Source organism: Chiloscyllium plagiosum, chromosome 2 (assembly GCF_004010195.1).
Source record: "Chiloscyllium plagiosum isolate BGI_BamShark_2017 chromosome 2, ASM401019v2, whole genome shotgun sequence".
In the NCBI taxonomy this organism is placed as follows: Eukaryota; Metazoa; Chordata; class Chondrichthyes; order Orectolobiformes; family Hemiscylliidae; genus Chiloscyllium; species Chiloscyllium plagiosum.
In genome coordinates, this window is record NC_057711.1 from 70,545,491 (window position 1) to 70,563,698 (window position 18,208).

Consider the following 18,208-nt stretch of genomic DNA (forward strand, 5'->3'; position numbering starts at 1 on the left):
AAAGTTAATCAAAGGCCTCTCTCTCGGCAAAATTGCTCAACCACAGACAGTGGCATTCTGTTTGGAATGCTCAGTCACTGTTTTAATAAGGCAAGCTTGTAGATACAACTCTGTTCCAATAACCTGGTTTTAAACTGCAAACATTTTGCTCACTTTACTAGGTTTAAAGTAGTATGTTTTGCCTGATTTTTTAATTTTTATTTTCTCAGTCCACATTTTTAAAAAATACATTAAAATGGTCTTTGAACTTGGCCCAGCAACATCAATCTCTGACCGGGAAGTGATAAGTCGCAGGAGGCGATAAATGCAGCAGAGTAATTAATTCCAGAAAGTAAATTTTGAGCATTGTAAAATCCAGTTGATTTAAACGATGCCTTTACTTTTTCTTCCATTGAATAGAGATGCAGCCTTGTTGGCGTCAGAAAAAGAGACTTGCACATCTAAGTCATTGAGGCCTGTTTGGAGGCTGTGGAGGTGCTACCAATTGTGAATGAAATGTAAGAAAATGATCACACAACAAAAGACAAACTCTCTGTTGTTATGTGGGCGTTCATACTGTATGATTCTCTGAGATCCTGAGTGGCATCGAAGTCTGCATTAAACCTGACTCTGGCTACAGATCACCACAGAACCAATTAAAAATGAAAGTAAAATGTTGATTAACGCTGAGAAGCAATTCTGTGAAGAAGTGCTCACCAGTAATGGTACTTGTCCTTTGCAAATACTTGCCAACACAATTAACTTTTGAGTGTTCCAAGTGAATTAAATGAAGTGGTAATAATGACTCTGGATCTAAAGATATTTATTATCATGTACAACATAATGCAACATTATCAAGATTTCTTTATAGTATTAACATAGCAAATAATACATCATTTTACATATGCTTTGAGGCTTCCAACAAAGTAAGAGTGGGCATATGAAATTTTCATGCCAGTACAGATTTGAACAGAGGGGGCTGTGACTGACCTAACAGGACAATAACAGATTAGCAATCTGTGACTTTCCACATGTGGAAAGAGTGCTTTGAACAATATGACATGCGGATGAAATGCCAGAAATGAAAAGGCAGTAGCTGGAGGTGGTAGTGGGTGGCGATAATTTAAGTTAATGAATTAAAAGCTTTGCACAAGCAGTACATTATACAACACTGAATGTTGGCTTATGCGCAAGTGATTTTTGATGTTGTTTTATTGTTTGTTTATACTGCTGCTGAATTCCTGACCAAAAAGTCAGCAGTGACATTGCTTGTAGATTAATATTGTGTAACATAATTAGTGTCAGCACTAAAAATGGTTTTTTTTTGGAATATCTCACACTCAATGGTCACTTTATGTTCTGATTAATTTCAGTGGAGTCAACTGCAACCATTTGAACGTGGGAAGTGGTATGAAAGGAGCAGTTTTACAATTCATAATTCCTTTGGATTTCAGCTGTTTTGTTTTTAAAATAACTCTTTTAACTTCCACTTAATTTTCTGGAAAGGAAGCATCACAATTCTGAAGAATTTCCTCTTGCTTTCTAATCTAATTTGTATTTGTCTTGAATCTGTGCATTTTGTTTTTTGATCCCTGAAATATCGGATGCTGTTTGCTGACAAACATAGAACATTAGCAACACAGAAGGAGAACATTTGGCTGTTAGTCTGTGCTGCTCTGTTTTATTGTTTCATGATTTCAAACATGTCGTATTACTCCATAAGATGTGTCCGCATCTGCATTACACTCTTTCCAAAGCCATTATTCTTATTGAAACCTAGCATTGCGTGAACACCTCAACTTTCAGTTTGGTTTGTTAGTACCTTCTTTTGACTTTTGTATTCTAAGCCTATTTTGATAAATGTGCCTCAATGTCCTCTGAACCTGTATTTCAAAATCTTTGCTGTTTTACAGAAAGCATGTTCAGCATTCTAAATATTGGTGGTACTTTTAACCAGAAACTTGAGGCAGCACCTTCCAAATTCATGACCACTCCCACCTAGAAGGCCATGGGAAATAGATACATGGGAATCCCTCAACCTGCAAATCTTTTCTCTTTCCTCACCCCAAAAGCCACTCCACACCCTGATTTGGAAATATTTCGCTGTCCCTTCTGCCACTGGATCAAAACCTTGGAACTCTCTCCTTAATTCACATTGTGTGGGCCTACCTACAGCACATGGACTGTAGCAGTTCAAGAAACCAACTCATTACCAACTTCTTAAGGGCATAGAGGGACTGGCAATAAATGCTGACCAGCCAGCAAATGTTTACGTCCCGTGACTGAATTTTAAAAAAAATGCAGCACTTTTTACTCTATTGAGCATTTGTCCTGTTTGCTCATTTCCCCAGTTTTATTTACCTTTGCAGTGACATTTTATTGTCTAAAGAAATAACAAGCCATCTATTTTAGCTTTTGTACATTTTGACATGATTCTCACTGGGTATGTCTTAGTGATTTGAATATATGCAGTGAATTCCAAGGGCTTTTGATAGAAACTTTATTCCTCACCTAAATTCAGTTTACTCTCCTGCACATTCATTTTTATAAACTTCCATGTAATACCTTATTTAAGGTTTTCCTAAAGTCCATGCACATTACATCAACTACATTTTCTTCACCTTCCATGTAGTTAATCTCCAAAAGAATTGGGATTTATCAAATATGATCCTTTTTGATGTCCATGTTGTCCACATCTAAATCATTTCTCTTTTATTTAGTGGGCAAAAATCCATTTTGGATTCAAGAGAGTAAAATACTTCATGATGCAGATGTTAAACTAATAGGCTTCTAATTACCCAGCTTAGTGCTGTCCTTATTTGTAAGAATGTGGGTCCCCTGGCACATATCTATGTTCACAAAAACACAATAACTTGAATTTATATAGTTTTATAGCAGGATAACATTTAAAAGTATTTCTTGAGCATTCACAGTATTCTTCTTTATCAACATCTGGATCTGAGGTCATGATTCATTAGGCCTGTTTAACTAACAAACATTAGCTTGCTTAGCCAAACAAACTTATCCAACACTTTTCATTATCCAGTGTGATATTACACACTTTTGTCTCAGTCACTTTTGGGTTCATGACTTCTCTGCTCCTTTTTTCGCTCATTACTAAAGGCTCATATGAAGTAATTGTTCATTATCTTAAAAAATATTGGCTCATAGTCTTGCGAGTTGAACAATCATTTTCGCGTGGGCCCCCAGTTTGGTTTTAGCTCGCTTTACTGGCATAAATGTAAAATATTTTTGTTGTTTCTTTTGATATTTTTGACACTTCACGTTCCACCTTGCCTTTTTCTTCATTCAGATTTTAACCTTGTATTTTCATATTTTACGTTTAATTTGTATGACAGTCCATTTCAATATTAATTGCATCCTAAATGCTTTATTTGTACATAACTCCTGAAATCGAGTCTTGCTTTTTTGATGGAATATGTTTGCTGTTTACATATGCAACATAATTTAGAAAGAGAAATCAAAGTCCGGCTGCTGTGTCAGTCCTGTGTGCAAACGTCTTTCATTTCACCTCCACCAACTCGCTCTACATTACTCTCAAATCCTCTGTAATCCAAGCTGTTGCTCTACTTTTGTATTGACTGTTTTAATTTCTAATTGATTCTTAAACCTTGCATTATTGGGAGCAGTGATCAGATACGGGTTAGGCCGCTTTTGGAATACTTTCAGTTCTGGTCTCACTGCGACAGGAAAGATGTAGTCAAAGGTTTACGGGTTCGGAAAAGATTTACAAGCATGTTGCCAGGGTTTGAGCTATAAGGAGAGGCTGAATAGGCTGGGTTGTTTTCTCTGGAGCATCGGTGGCTGAGAGGGTGACCTTATAGAAGTTTATAAAATCATGAGTGGCATAGGATGAATAGCCACGGTCTTTTTCCCTAGGGGAGGAGAGTCTAAGGTGTACAAGTTTAATGTGAGTGGAGAAAGAGTTGAAAGGGACCTGAGGGGCAACTTTTTCATGCAGAGGGTGGAATGAACTGTAAAAGGAAGTGATGGAGGCTGGTACAATAACAATATTTAAAAGGCATCTGAATGGGTATATAAGTAGGAGTGGTTTAAAGGGATATGCGCTAAATGCTGGTAAATGGGACTAGATTAATTCAGGATATCTGGACGTCGTGGATGAATTTGACTGAAAGGTCTGTTTCCATGCTGTACAGCTCTATGGCTCTCTAACTTGGCCACACAAACATGTCTACCTGATCTAACTCATTACTCGTAACCATATCTAATAATATATTGCCCCATATAAGGTATGTTAACACACTGTTTGAGGAAGGGTAGACACTTTAGAAATCTATTCCCTTTTTTCTACCATTTGCTGCCTCAATGAGGCGAAATATCCCCAATAAACAATTAGCTATTCCCACTAATCTTTCTATTCTACTCAAAATTGTGGATGGAAAATCTATCATTAAAAGTCTTTTATTCACATGTCCCAGTATAACATATAATTTAAATTCTTTTTGAGGTTCATCCTTTTTTTCTATTTTCTGTCTGTTCTGCAGCATGTGCTAATTTTAGTCAGTGTTACAACTGTATCTCTTAAATGTATTCTATTCTAATACATTAACTTTTAATTATTGGCTAGTTTGGTCAGCTAAGGCTGTTCATTTTAGATTTTCCTATAAAAGGATTGCTTTCCTCGCCCCTACCCCCTTCCCACAATTTGGAATGGCAGCATTCTAATCTTTTGTTCTGTCCATTATCTTGCATATGAATATATGCTTTAGGAGGAGAATTAGGTTCTTTGACCCTTCAAGTCTGATTTGCCATTCAGTAAGATCGTAGCTGATATGTTAGCTCTGAACCCAAGTTCATGTTGTCACAGTTTATTGCTACAATGATCTTTGTCCTGAATATCACTGGCATCTAGAGGTTCCAACATTTGGCAATTGCAGCACATCATTTGCCCCGCCATCTCTCATGTTTTAATGACTTAATAACTTTAACTTTAACTTTATACCTCAGATAGCCCATCCCGCCTGATAAGTTTTCGCACTACCAGTGAATTTTACTCTCTCAAGTATATTCACTGGAATTTAGAAGAATGAGAGGGATGTCCTGGAAGTAGAGATCTTTGTGACTTTAACCAGTGACCATTTATCAGCCACAATAAAGAGTTGCAGGAATTTAATGAAATTCAGTTGTGTGATGATGAAACTGTGCAGATCTGACAGTTCTATCTTGATCGCTAGCCAGAGTATGTCTGCAGTAGCTCTCTCCCGAGGCAGTACTTTGATCTCCTCTGGTACGTCAGTATTATTGATGAATTCTGGTCTATGATGTGAGGTCCTTGCTCTCATGACTTCCCCATCTGGATTATGTCCATCACATTTAGCAAGGGTAATCCATGTGCAGGTCATTTTCTTGAACACATGGTCTCCAACTGTGCCTCCTTTTGTCTCCTGTAACACTGACAGGAGCAGGATAAACTTCCTCATCTCTCATTTCCAGCCAAACCATGGAACGCCTTGACTTTGATCTGAAAGAGTTTCCAAGAATGTTTTCTCTTATCCTGGTCAACTATTATTCAAATGGATCGAGGTTGAGGAGCTTAATTGACCAATTTTGAAAACAGTTATAATGTCTTTGATAGCTATGCTTTTCTTCACATAATCTTGGGTGTATTTATTTGTGATAATGGGCCACAATGTTTCAGTGCTTTATGGCCTTAGATTGATATGTACACAAGTTCACTAAGATGCCCTGAAACAAACTACGAAGCCTAGAGAGGAGTTCCATAACATTTAAAAGCTTCCTGAGACACAGTCAAAATTTTCATTCATCCCATTCAACTACAACTCCACACAGTCACAAGAATGGCCTTGCCCTATGCTGATTTTGATTATCCACAGTCTTGAAAACCCAACAATTTTCCCTTTCCCAGGTAGTAAAACCACGTATAATGGGCAGAACCTTGAAGAAACACAGTGGAAAGAACATTTATACAGCCGACCAAGCTTGCACTTTAGTTCCAAGACGCAGGGCTCATGACCTGCCCTTAATGGAAAAAGGAGCTGAGGTGTGGTTCAGGCCCCAGCAGTGAGAGGACATTGTGATTGCGAGGCTCCAGCAACTCAGATTATACCTTGTCCAAACATCAAATGGCTTTACTTGAAAGAACAGGAATGCTTTGATTTTTAATTTTTAAAAGAAATCAGTAGCTGGATGGGTTGCATACCCTAATGCTTGTTTGGAGAATGTGCCAAAACAGCCACTGCTGCCTGAGCACTGGCATGTGGAACTGGTGCTTGAATCTGTCGGCCCTAGAAATTCTATCACAGTTGTTGTTCGACAGACCCTGTTAATGTTTATTCACCTGAGTGGACTCACCTGATCCTACTGTGTCCTGTTCTGATGAAAGATTACAGACCTGAAACATGAAGTGTATTTTGCTCTTCATGGTTGGTGCTTGACCGGATCAGTATTTCGAGCATTCAGATTTCCACCATCTTCAGTATTCTATTTTTAATTGTAAACCTTTTAATATTGAGGCATTGCTTAACAGGGAGCTAATGTGGATCAGCAAGTACACGGATGGTCGGTGAATGGAACTTGATGAGTCAGATTGCAACAGCAGAAGATTTGTGGGAGTGTGTTATAATAAAAAAAAATGCAGCTAATCACATTTGGTTTTGTTCAGGAAAATTATTTTTCAAAATATATTTGTTTACAAATCTCTTTCTGTCCTTGTCTAACTTTCCCTTTGTCTCGGATCTACTTCTCCTTCTCTCACTCTCTCTCTCACACTTTCCCTCCTTTCCCCTTCCCCCTCCTTCCTTTCACTCTCTCCCCCTCCCCTCTCACTCCCTCCCCCTCCCCTCCCCTCCTTTCTCTCTCTCTCTCTCTCTCTCTCTCTCTCTCTTTCTCTCTCTTTTGTCTTGTGTGTCTCCCTTTCTTTTGCTCCACGTTTGGCTGTCTAGTGCTCCATTTTGTTTAATCTGATTGTTAAAGTTCTTCTCTTTGATAGTACTTTTGGACTCTTTCTTCTGTATGACAGCCAGGGAGGGGGAAAAATGCATATCTGTGAAATGTTTTAAGATTTTGCTATTTTTGTGATGCGTATCTGTCTCAAATGAAAATTGATGTCTGTCAGAGTGACAGACTCACACTCTGACTAGAGTGTCTGCTTTCTGTTCTTAGCTAACCACACTTTTAAGGAAAGTAAGCTAGAAACATTCACAATGGCATTTCTTCCTATTGTGCAGGTGCACCAGGAAGAGCAACGGGCAAGTTCAAATTTGATTTTGCTCTTAATATTCTACAAGCATCCTCTCCATCTTTTCTGTGTAACTGTATTCGATTGATATTTTTACAAAACTTATTCACACTTGACTTAATAAATTTTCTCGCAATATGTTATCCAGTGTTTCATAAATGCACCAATTAAAATGGATGTGGTTGTTTAGTAGCAGTATTAAAGAATGCAGAATTTTTGTATGGCAGAATAATTGTGCTTAAATTATTGCACTGTCAAAACACTGATAAAATATAAAATAAATCTAATTGTTTGCATTTTCTCTTCAAGGTAAAAACTTGTACACAAATGAATATGTGGCAATTAAACTGGTAAGTCAGAAATTATTGTTGCTGTATTTAGTTGCTGTAGTGAATGATTTCATAGTAAATCCTATTTAACTGTTGAATTTCCTTCAGTGAAGTGCAAGTAACACAAGTATTTGTGTAGTTAAGCTTAAAAGGTAAATGATCAAAACATTCAGCTTACATTATTCAAGATGTCCACATTAAGTGTCAAATTAGCTTTTAGGAATGTTACTTGAATATTTATTCAGAATTGTTTGAATAGAAACACTGAATCCCTATAATGTGGAATCAGGCTATTTTTACCCATCCAGTCAGTACTGACCTGCCAAACAGCATACCACATAGACTCACCCCCCTACCCGATCCCTGTAACCCTACTTTTCCTATAGCCAATCCACCTAGTTTGCACATCCCAGGACACTATGGGCAACTTAGCATAGCCGATTCATCTAATGTACACGTCTTTGGATTGTGGGAGGAAACCCACGCAGCCACGGAGAGAATGTACAAATGCCACACAGTGGGTTGCCTGAAGCTGGAATTGAACCTGGGTCCCTGGCACTGTGTGAGGCAGCAATGCTAACTGCACTACACATCTCGCACTCGCGCGCTCTCTCTCTCTCTCTCTCTCTCTCTCTCTCTCTCTCTCTCTCTCGCGCGCATACACACTCCTGCAGACCCATATACTCACGCAGACCCTCTCTCATACATACGCTCACACATACGCACCCTCTCACAGACCTCCCCCTGCCCCCAAACACATGAAGGCGCGCACACACACATAAGTTTGTGGAAAGAATTTGTACTTGCAGAATTATATTTTATTTTGCTTAAAAATTGTATGAACACATGTAAGATTCTGTAAATCCCTTTTTTTAGAAATAGAATCAGTCTGAACATTCAGGCACAGACAACCTCATGCAGGGCACCTCATACCTTCAATGCATTATCTGAGACAAAATGGCACCTATTAAAGTTCACTTGAGAATGTACTTTTTAAAAAAAAAAGTTGTGGGATTTACATATGAAAGAACTGAAACCAACATGCTCATTCTAAAAGATGCGAGACTTAATAAACAATCCAGGTCTTTTTCAATACCACCTGATGAAGGAGCAGCGCTCTGAAAGCTAGTGCTTCCAAATAAACCTGTTGGACAATAACCTGATGTTGTGTGATTTGTACACCTCAGTCCAACACTGGCACCTCCAAATCATAACTACTGAGTAACTGTGCTGTCCATTTTAATGGAAACATTTTGTGGCTGGGAAATTTTATCCTCTGTGTTTACTATCTGATTTTCTGGCACAGTTCCTGCAGGAAGAAATGCTGGATTTGCCTTCCTGCTGATGTTTCATAAATGCCTGAAGAACAAGAGGATAGTTAGAGCAAGTGTAGGGCCAGTTCGAAGCCTGGATAACTTGTATTCTGGGCTGCTAACAGAAAAAAGGGAAGAAATTGTGAATCATAGAATCCCTACAGTGTGGAAACAGGCCATTTAGTCCAACAAGTCTACGCCAACCCTCCGAGTATCCCACCCAGACCCATTCCCCTAACCTATTACTCTACATTTACCTCTGACTAATGCACCTAACCTACACATCCCTGAACACTGTGGGCAATTTATCATGGCCGATCACTTAACCAACACATCTTTGGACTGTGGGAGGAAATCAACGCAGACATGGAGAATGTGCAAACTCCACACAGTCACCCGGGGCTAGAATCGAACCCAGGTCCTGGTGCTGTGAGGCAGCAGTGCTAACCACTGAGCTACCATGCTGACGACTTACTTCACAGTCATGTCTTCATAATGTTTGGATTTGATTTTTTTTGTGCTATTTATTTACTGTTGATGTTGATCGTTTATAGTAAGCATAGTGTGGGCACTGCACATACATAAAAATGCTGAACTGATGCTTCATGTTGCTGCAAACCATGAGTTAACTGCAAACTCTCTTCATTAAAACCTTTTTCCAATGTCTCGTCTCCTCCCCTCCCCCTCTGCCTCCATTAACAAACACAATACATATTAGTGAACTGTTCTTTTTGTGGTCAGCCTTAAAGTATTTACTCTGCCTGTGTGAAATATTATACGTGGTAATAGACACATTCAGTTCATGATTTTAGAGATTGACAATATGTCAAATTTTTAGAATGTGTGCAATAAGCAAAGGAAAATTTTTGCTTAGTTGTGCACATTTATGAAATTGTTACTTTTTTGATAACTTTATAAGAACCTCTTTATAAACACTACATCAAGTGCAGTAATGTGATCGAGTGAATGCAGAGCCCAATTCTAATGGGATTGCTGGCATGGTGTGGATTTTCAAAAATCAGCCACATAGGCTGAATAAAAATGTATAAAATTCAAATCTGTAGTTCAATATTGTGTGCAAGCTGGACCTCTTACTGGGGTAAGAGTACTGATCAACACTGATTTATACAAAGCGAATGACAATGACGTAGCAGCTAACTACTCTTTTTCAATATGAGAGTCTCTAATTCCTGTTGGCCCTCAATTATAGATACAACACTGAAGTTATGGAGGATCTGCTGTGCCGAAATGTGCATCCTGAATACACTCGTCAATTTGATTAACACATGGTCTTTTTCTAAAAATAAAAATAATGTCATGAGATTTTTTGAGTTTTGTAACACCATGTGTAATATCTAGATAACTGCAAGTAAGAGAAAACCCCCGTTCAATTTATCATAGTGTTATTAGTATTAAGATAAGGATTAGCAGGGAAATTTAAACAATCTGTGTACAGACTTATCTACATTGATGTTGAACTTAACAGCAATTACTGAACCACCTTTCATGTAGTAAAATGTCCCAGTGCTCTAGTTATTTTATAGGTCACTGCATTTTTTCTGTGAAATACAGTGAATAATTGGTGTAACAAAATGTAATACAAATACTGGCATTATCCGCAGGTTTACCTTCTGGCATGCTTAACCTAACATTTTACTTTCACATTTAGGAACCTATGAAGTCCAGAGCACCACAACTTCACTTGGAATATAGGTTCTACAAACAATTGGGATCTGGAGGTAAATGCAGATATTTGATTTTCACACAATATTTCTTATTGGTTGGTGAGTATTCAAGACGAGCATTTGACATCTTGCTTTTTGAAAAGTGCGCTAACTTTTGGATGTGTGATTTTGATAGAAACAATTAACAATTTGTTTTTATTTTAATTATGTTTGAAGAGCAGCAACTTTGTAGAGTCCAAATTTTAATACTTTTTGAAACAAACACCAGTTAATATGGAAGTTATTAAAGCTTTTGTACAAGTGTGATCATATTGTTTGGTCTGCTGAAATGTTGCGATTTGGTTTGATCATGTTGGAAAATACTTCAAACAATGGATATAATATGGAAATGTATTTTGTCTATGTGAGTTTTATTGACCAGTGTGACTTGCCCACTATGTACGTTGTTTGATTTCCATGATCAAAATGTTCTGACACTAACTCAACCTGAAAGTGGGCAATAAGAATTATTTCAAGAGAATCTCTGCATGATACCATTTGTCTACCACTTGATTTAACTTAATTGTTTGCTTTAATTTTCATCTCCTTGACTCCTTGTGAATGGCCAGCCTGGATCATATCCTTTTGAAAAGTGTCAATTTGATAATTTCTTAGTTGCAGCTTTTTTGAAGCAAAGTGCAATTTTAATTAATTGATAAAAGTACTTAGAATCGTAGAGATGTACAGCATGGAAACAGACCCTTCGGGTCAACCCATCCATGCCGACCAGATATCCCAACCCAATCTAGTCCCATCTGCCAGCACCCAGCCCATATCCCTCCAAACCCTTCCTATTCATGTACCCATCCAAATGCCTCTTAAATGTTTCAATTGTGCCAGCCTCCACCACTTCCTCTGGCAGCTCATTCCATACATGTACCACCCTCTGTGTGAAAAGGTTGCCCCTTAGGTTTTTTTTTTGTCTTTCCCTTCTCACCCTAAACCTATACCCTCTCGTTCTGGACTCCCCAACCCCAGGGAAAAGACTTTGTCTATTTATCCTATCCATGCTCCTCATAATTTTGCAAACCGCTATAAGGTCACCCCTCAGCCTCTGACGCTCCGGGGAAAACAGCCCCAGCCTGTTCAGCCTCTCCCCATAGCTCAGATCCTGCAACCCTGGCAACATCCTTGTAAATCTTTTCTGAAAACTTTCAAGTTTTCACAACATCATTCCGATAGGAAGGAGACTAGAATTGCATGCAATATTCCAACAGTGGCCGAACCAATGTCCTGTACAGCTGCAACATGACCACACAACTCCTGTACTCAATACTCTGACCAATAAAGGAAAGCATACCAAATGCCTTCTTCACTATCCTATCTACCTGCGACTCCACTTTCAAGGAGCTATGAACCTGCACTCCAAGGTCTCTTTGTTCAGCAACACTCCCTAGGACCTTACCATTAAGTGTACAAGTCCTGCTAAGGTTTGCTTCATCCAAATCATTTATGTAAATGACAAAAAGTAGAGGACCCAGCACCGGTCTTTGTGGCACTCCAGTGGTCACAGGTCTCCAGTCTGAAAAACAACCTTCCACCACCATCCTCTGTCTTCTACCTTTGAGCCAGTTCTGTATCCAAATGGCTAGTTCTCCATTTATTCCATGGGGAACCTTGTTGCACGCCTTACTGAAGTCCATATAGATCACATCTACCGCTCTGCCCTCATCAATCCTCTTTGTTACTTGTTCAAAAAACTCAATCAAGTTTGTGAGACATGATTTCCCATGGACAAAGCCTACTTTGAAGTGAATAAAGCAGATATGCCAATTGCCACATTCAAACATGTTGAGATTTTGGAGTCTCATTTAACCTCATTTGGAAAATGATGAGCTACTGTGAAATGTTAGGATTTTTCTGATGTGAAGTTTGCCCAGGAAGTTTGTTAATCTGCAACTCCCACGCTACCCCGGCAAAAAAAACCAAAAGACTCCACTTGAGGACTTTTTAAAAAAATATTCCAGGGACTACTTTTTGGTTTTCAGTGGCTTCTTTTCCATTTTCACTTAGCAGTCATGTAATAACAGTAATACCTTCTGCTTTGTGTTGACATATGGGACAATTCACCTCCTTTATTTTTCCCTATTTTTCAAATTCCTCCATGCTACTTCGCTAATGGTAACTGCTTCGTGCTTTTCTACATTTTTTCGCTTTCTTTCCATCTCCACATTGACAATATCATTTAGGATCTTGTGCATCTCAATAAAGTCATCCCTCACTGTTCATAATTCCAGTCAAACCTATCCTCAAAAAGACAAGGCAACCAACTCATTCCATGTATCAGTCTAGTAACTCATCTGAGTTGCCTGCAACAGATTTATATCCTTCCTTATTTTTTGAGACGAAATTTGTACCCCAGTATTTGGTTTCACCAGTGCCTGGATAGCTGAAGGATCATAGTTTTCTATTCCTTTTGTAATAAAGGATAGCTTCCCAATAGCTATCATGGTTATGTACTGTGCCTGAATACTAACATTTTAAGACTTGTGCTATAGAAATTTAAATCCCTCTGCACAGTGGATTCCAATTTGAAGCCGTAAATTATTAAACTACTTTATATCGAGGCTTATGAGGACAATGCAAGGAGAGTGGCTTTGAGAAACATGGCAGCAATGATTGTATGGTGGATCTGACTTTATGGGCTGAATGGTCTAATTCTGCTCCTGTATTTTATGGTCACTCCTTATGGTAATTTGAAGGGCAACGTGCAGGTGGTGATATTTCTACACATTTGATGCCCTTGTCCTGCTACGTGGGAGATGTCATGGGTTTGGAAATACTGTTGAGGCAGTCTCATTGTGTTGATGTAGTGCCACCTTGTTAGTGGTCCAAAGTGTTACTACTGAGTATGGTGTTGTAGGGAAGGAATTGAATGTTAACGTTTGTTGAATGCAGTGCTAATCAAGTGGGTTGCTTTATCCTAAATTGTGTCAAGCTTCTTGAGTTGTTGGAGCTTCACTCATCCAGGTAAGTGGGGAGTATTCCACAATTCACAAGGCACATTGAGGAGACAGGAGATGATTTACTCACTGCAGAGTTCCTAGCTTCTGACCTGTTCTTGTAGCTGCTCTATTCATATGGCTTGTCCAGTTCAATTTCTATGACATATAGTGTTACACAATTTATTGCAATTATATAGGATAGGCTGAGTGGGCACGAAGCTCTTCACCTTTTGTGTTATTGTTATAATGTTGCATCTACTGTATTTTTGATACATTATTGCATTAAGTTGAGACGCCTGGATTAGATCTCTGTTTATAAGGTGGTGGCTCTTTCAGCCAATGTGACTAGTGAGAGCGTAGATCCTTGTATGAAAGTTATGATTTTCAAAATTTCTTTGTAAAGGTTTTCAGATGCTGCACTATAGATTTTGTAAAGAACTGTGGTCAGTTTAAATGCTACCATGTTTTTTTAAAAAAGGTTGTTCCTCTGTACTGGTTTATTTTTGAAAAAGAATGGCAACCTTTTTAAATGAAAACTCTGAATTTTACGAGTTTGGCTTGGGATTTACAAGCCAGGTTTTGGCAGTTCCATATAGGCCTGAATCTTCAGCAATGGTGAGTGGATTGTCTGTAAGACCCACCCCTACACACACGCACACATGCACGCCCAGTACTTGGCACTGCAACACATTTCTCATGGGATCCTCTGTTACTAGCTGTTCAAGAAATGGTCAAGCACAGTACTGTTTAAGGAAGATTAGGGGATATGCCTTTCAACAATTCCTTGTCCATTAGATCTGTCTGAAGTCTCAGACACTAGCTCAATACTAGGAGCTTCTGTGCCCATTAATCAATTGGGTACCTTTTTGACTTGCTAACACTCAAGGACCTCTGTCCATTGACAGCCTCTTCATAGCATTGATTTCCTATCAGCCCAACTACCTGCCTTACAGGAAGACAAGAAAGATCGCCAGTTTCCTGACTGATGACCTGCCGGTGAAGTTGGAACTCTTTTTACCTCGGTAAAAACAATGACTGCAGATGCTGGAAACCAGAGTTTAGATTAGAGTGGTGCTGGAAAAGCACAGCAGTTCAGGCAGCATCCGAGGAGCAGTAAAATCATTTCTAGCAAAAGCCCTTCATCAGGAATACAGGCAGAGTGCCTGAAGGGTGGAGAGATAAATGAGAGGAGGGTGGGGGTGGGGAGAAAGTAGCATAGAGTACAATAGGTGAGTAGGGAAGGGGATGAAACACTCTTTTTACCTCAAACTGGGCAGGCAACTGGGTGGCTGGTGAAAGCCATTCCTCCACCCTTACCACTTACCTGCACCTCCTGGCAAGACCTGGAAATAAAAGACACTCTTCATGCTATTGAAAGCCTCAACCCTGTCATGATTTCTGGGATGCAGAAGATGCCAGCCTGTTTCTGTGGAGTGTTGACGTTCAAATCCACAATTCTACAAAAGGTTCGTCAGCCAACTCTTTAGTTAATGGGCATTTGATCTAAGCAAGCTTTCACAGTTGTAGGATGGAGAGTCAGTCACCACAGATCATTCCCCCCACATCCCCACCCAAATCCCTCTGCACTTGGGCTGCAAAATCTTGGCATAAGACATAGCAAGTGCAACACATGTAGGACTTGGAAAGAAGAGGCAAGAGGTGGAGGAAGAAAGAGATTATTTCTTTCTCTTTTCATTTCATTTTCAGTGCCACTAGAATTAGTATGGCTATGTTCTAAGCATTGACATTATGTACAGATCAAACTGGAAATAACTATGAATTAGTGCAGAGAAAATCTGAAAATAGGAAGTGACTGATAACAGTTTGAAAATTGTGGAGGTCAGCACACAATTTTTTGCTACAAATTCAACTACATTGTAAAATGTAGGATTTCACTGTTTTATTTTAAGACTAAGCTCTTTTAGGAGATTTATTATTCCTGCTTAAATAGATCTAGTTTTGTCCAAAGGTTGGCTATTTGGATTGTGTTTGCCTCGAGTTGAAAATGGTTGCAGCAGTGTTGTCAACTTCGTAAACTTGAACAATCTTTATTTATTCGGGTGAATTATACCACCATATTCCAGCTTCATTAATTGCTTACAAACAAATGTGATAGTGGAATATTTGCACAGAACGATTAACTTTGTATAACCAATGATGCAATAGAAATTGTGTATAGTTAATACTTGAAGCAATAGTCATCATGAACTAAAGAATTTTTCTTAAAGTCCAAAGAGGAACTGTTAACTGGAAGCTTTTACCTTAATAAACCAACATGGATTTTTTTCCTTGTTTGGGGAAAAATGTTTGAAAATACTACTTAATAGAACTCCACAAATTAGTATCTTGGAGTTTTCTTGAAATTTCTACCATTGCTAAATAAAAAAAACAAACACTTTTTTTAATCAAAGAAGTAATGAACTTCCCTTCAGCAGCTTTATTCGTGAAAGCAAATATTTTTGCTGATAAATGATGACTCTGATTGTCCTAACTGCACACCAGGCTTTCCCATCTTCTAATGAAATTTCAAAAAAGTTGACACTGGTTCTTACAGTTGATTTAGCTATTCTATCCAGTCAGTGTTGGTTATGTTTCTGTATTTTTGCAGGTACAAAAATCTAATTAGGTTATAAATATTCAGCTTATGTGTGGAAGAGAGAAGATAGCCCATTAGACTGAGCGAGTATCTGAAGTGAGACTGCTTCTTTTGTGATGTGAGAAATGTCTTGGAATAAAACACATTTCATAAGTTTCAAGTTATTACTCATGCATTAATTCGTAAATCCAAACAATTACCCAAAATGTTGATTTATTCTTGTGGTTCACTGCTATGGATATGTTGGTAAAGTTCCCAATATGTGGGGCTTTTTGTACACTAATATTCCACCAGAAGTGTGAAACCGACTCCTTGGAATCGAGATGTGTGAGCGAGACCGGCAGAATCTTCTTCAGTTTTGAATCCCTTGTGATCTTATGGCTTTAGGTCAAATGGAATTTCAAGAAACCTGTGCTGATTTACCACCTGCTAGCCACCCACCCCGCCACCTCCCCCAAGTCAGCCTCCTGTCTATATTCCTCCGAGAAATCACTGAGGGAAGCAGGGCACAGAATGTACTTTGTGTGGGAGACTTTGATTATCACCACCAAGAGTGACCTACACAAAGTACATTCTGTGCCCATGGGAGTTGTGGCACACCTTGATTTGAGCCCCAGCAGATATGAGGAAGTCCTCAAGATTCTGTAAAATATCAGGGAACAATTGGTGGATATAAAAGTAGAACAGAGTGTTCCGTTGAGAATTTCTGGTTTACAGTATGTGTTGATGGAATACAGTGCCATCTTAGGAGCACTTGCTTTGTTCAGCTTTTGTATAGTGGATGTTATTTTTTAAAAGCAAAGTACTGTCGATATGAGAAATCTGAAAAACAGTCGCCCCCCCCCCCCGTACCCACAAGGCATACATTCTAAGACCTACCGCGGAAGCCTGAAACCGCAGATAGTAGCAAACTCATCCATTTTAAATGGAAAATTTACCTTCCCAGCAGCTGCCTGGTCCCTGGTTCTGGAAGGTTCCCTGTAATATGTTTGGACCGTGATAAACCATGTGAAACTGAAACCACAGTAACCGGACTGGCGGATATGGCGGTTGCCCTGTACAAATGGAAAGTGATGGAGAAACTCAAGTCTGGCAGCATGTGTGGAGAGGGAAAGAAACTTAAAGTTCAAGTCCAATATGATTCTTTTTTGGAACTACATTTAACTGGTTCTCATTCCACAGAGGCTGCCAATTCTGCAGAGTTTCTCCAGCCTTTTCTGTTTTTATTATTGATCTAAAATTTTAAATCTTGTATTATTCTTCCAGTTAATGATCTGGGTGTTTCAATTTCTTTTAGCAAAAGTTGTCAGATCTTTATTGATATCATAACATTTTAAATGATATAAAGAAAGTGCTGATTGTTTGGTGACTTTCTAGCTCTAATTCCTCGGGCTATTACAGCAGAGCTAGAAAACTCGATACTCCCAGCCAGTCTGTCCCTGTAGAATTGTGACACTGACACAATTCGGTCATATCAACTTTGCCCAGTTATATTTGATCCACAGAAAATTGGGTAAATCTAATGTAATTACCAACCTGTTGATCTCCTTGCAGTTATCATTAAAATGGTGGAAGGAGTCTTGGTGTGCATCTATCCATCAATAGCCCGTTCACTAATGCTTCAATTAGGTTGTCACTTGACACCAGGCATCACAGCTTTGATTTAGACACGATGTAGAGGCAGAATGCCATGCAAGTGTCAGATGTATCTTACAGGAAGGCAGCATTCATCTGAGAATAGCACCAAGAAGCTTGAAAAATGGTTAATGGGTATAGGAAAAATGCTCCAGTGTGTGACATAAGCTTACACCATAAGACAATAGGAAAGTATCTTGCTTGTTCAAAGTCCACTTCATTGTAGGCAGCTTTGACAAAGGGTCAGTTAGACTCGAAACGTCAGCTCTTTGCTCTCCTTGCAGATGCTGCCAGACCTCCTGAGATTTTCCAGCATTTTCTCTTTTGGTTCCACTTTATTGTAGCATCAAGATCTCGCGGCAGTGTTTTCTCAGGGAAAACTTTCTTGGCCTAGCCTCCTTTTTGCTGCTTCCCAATTTCTGTTTTTTTCCATTGTAATGTCAGAAA

At 38.9% G+C, this 18,208-nt stretch overlaps 1 protein-coding gene across 5 annotated transcripts in view; it reads left to right on the plus strand.

The window, feature by feature from the left end:
* The first annotated feature begins 7,528 nt into the window (after positions 1-7,528).
* The window catches only part of LOC122560750 (casein kinase I), a 174,105-nt gene continuing 163,425 nt past the window's right edge, over positions 7,529-18,208 (plus strand). For all 5 annotated transcript variants that reach the window (XM_043711783.1, XM_043711793.1, XM_043711802.1 and 2 more), the window contains exons 1-2: positions 7,529-7,569; positions 10,531-10,600. In XM_043711783.1, the coding sequence (XP_043567718.1) occupies positions 10,537-10,600 (64 nt within the window). In that variant the 5' untranslated portion in view covers positions 7,529-7,569; positions 10,531-10,536. The remainder of the gene's footprint in view (positions 7,570-10,530; positions 10,601-18,208) is intronic.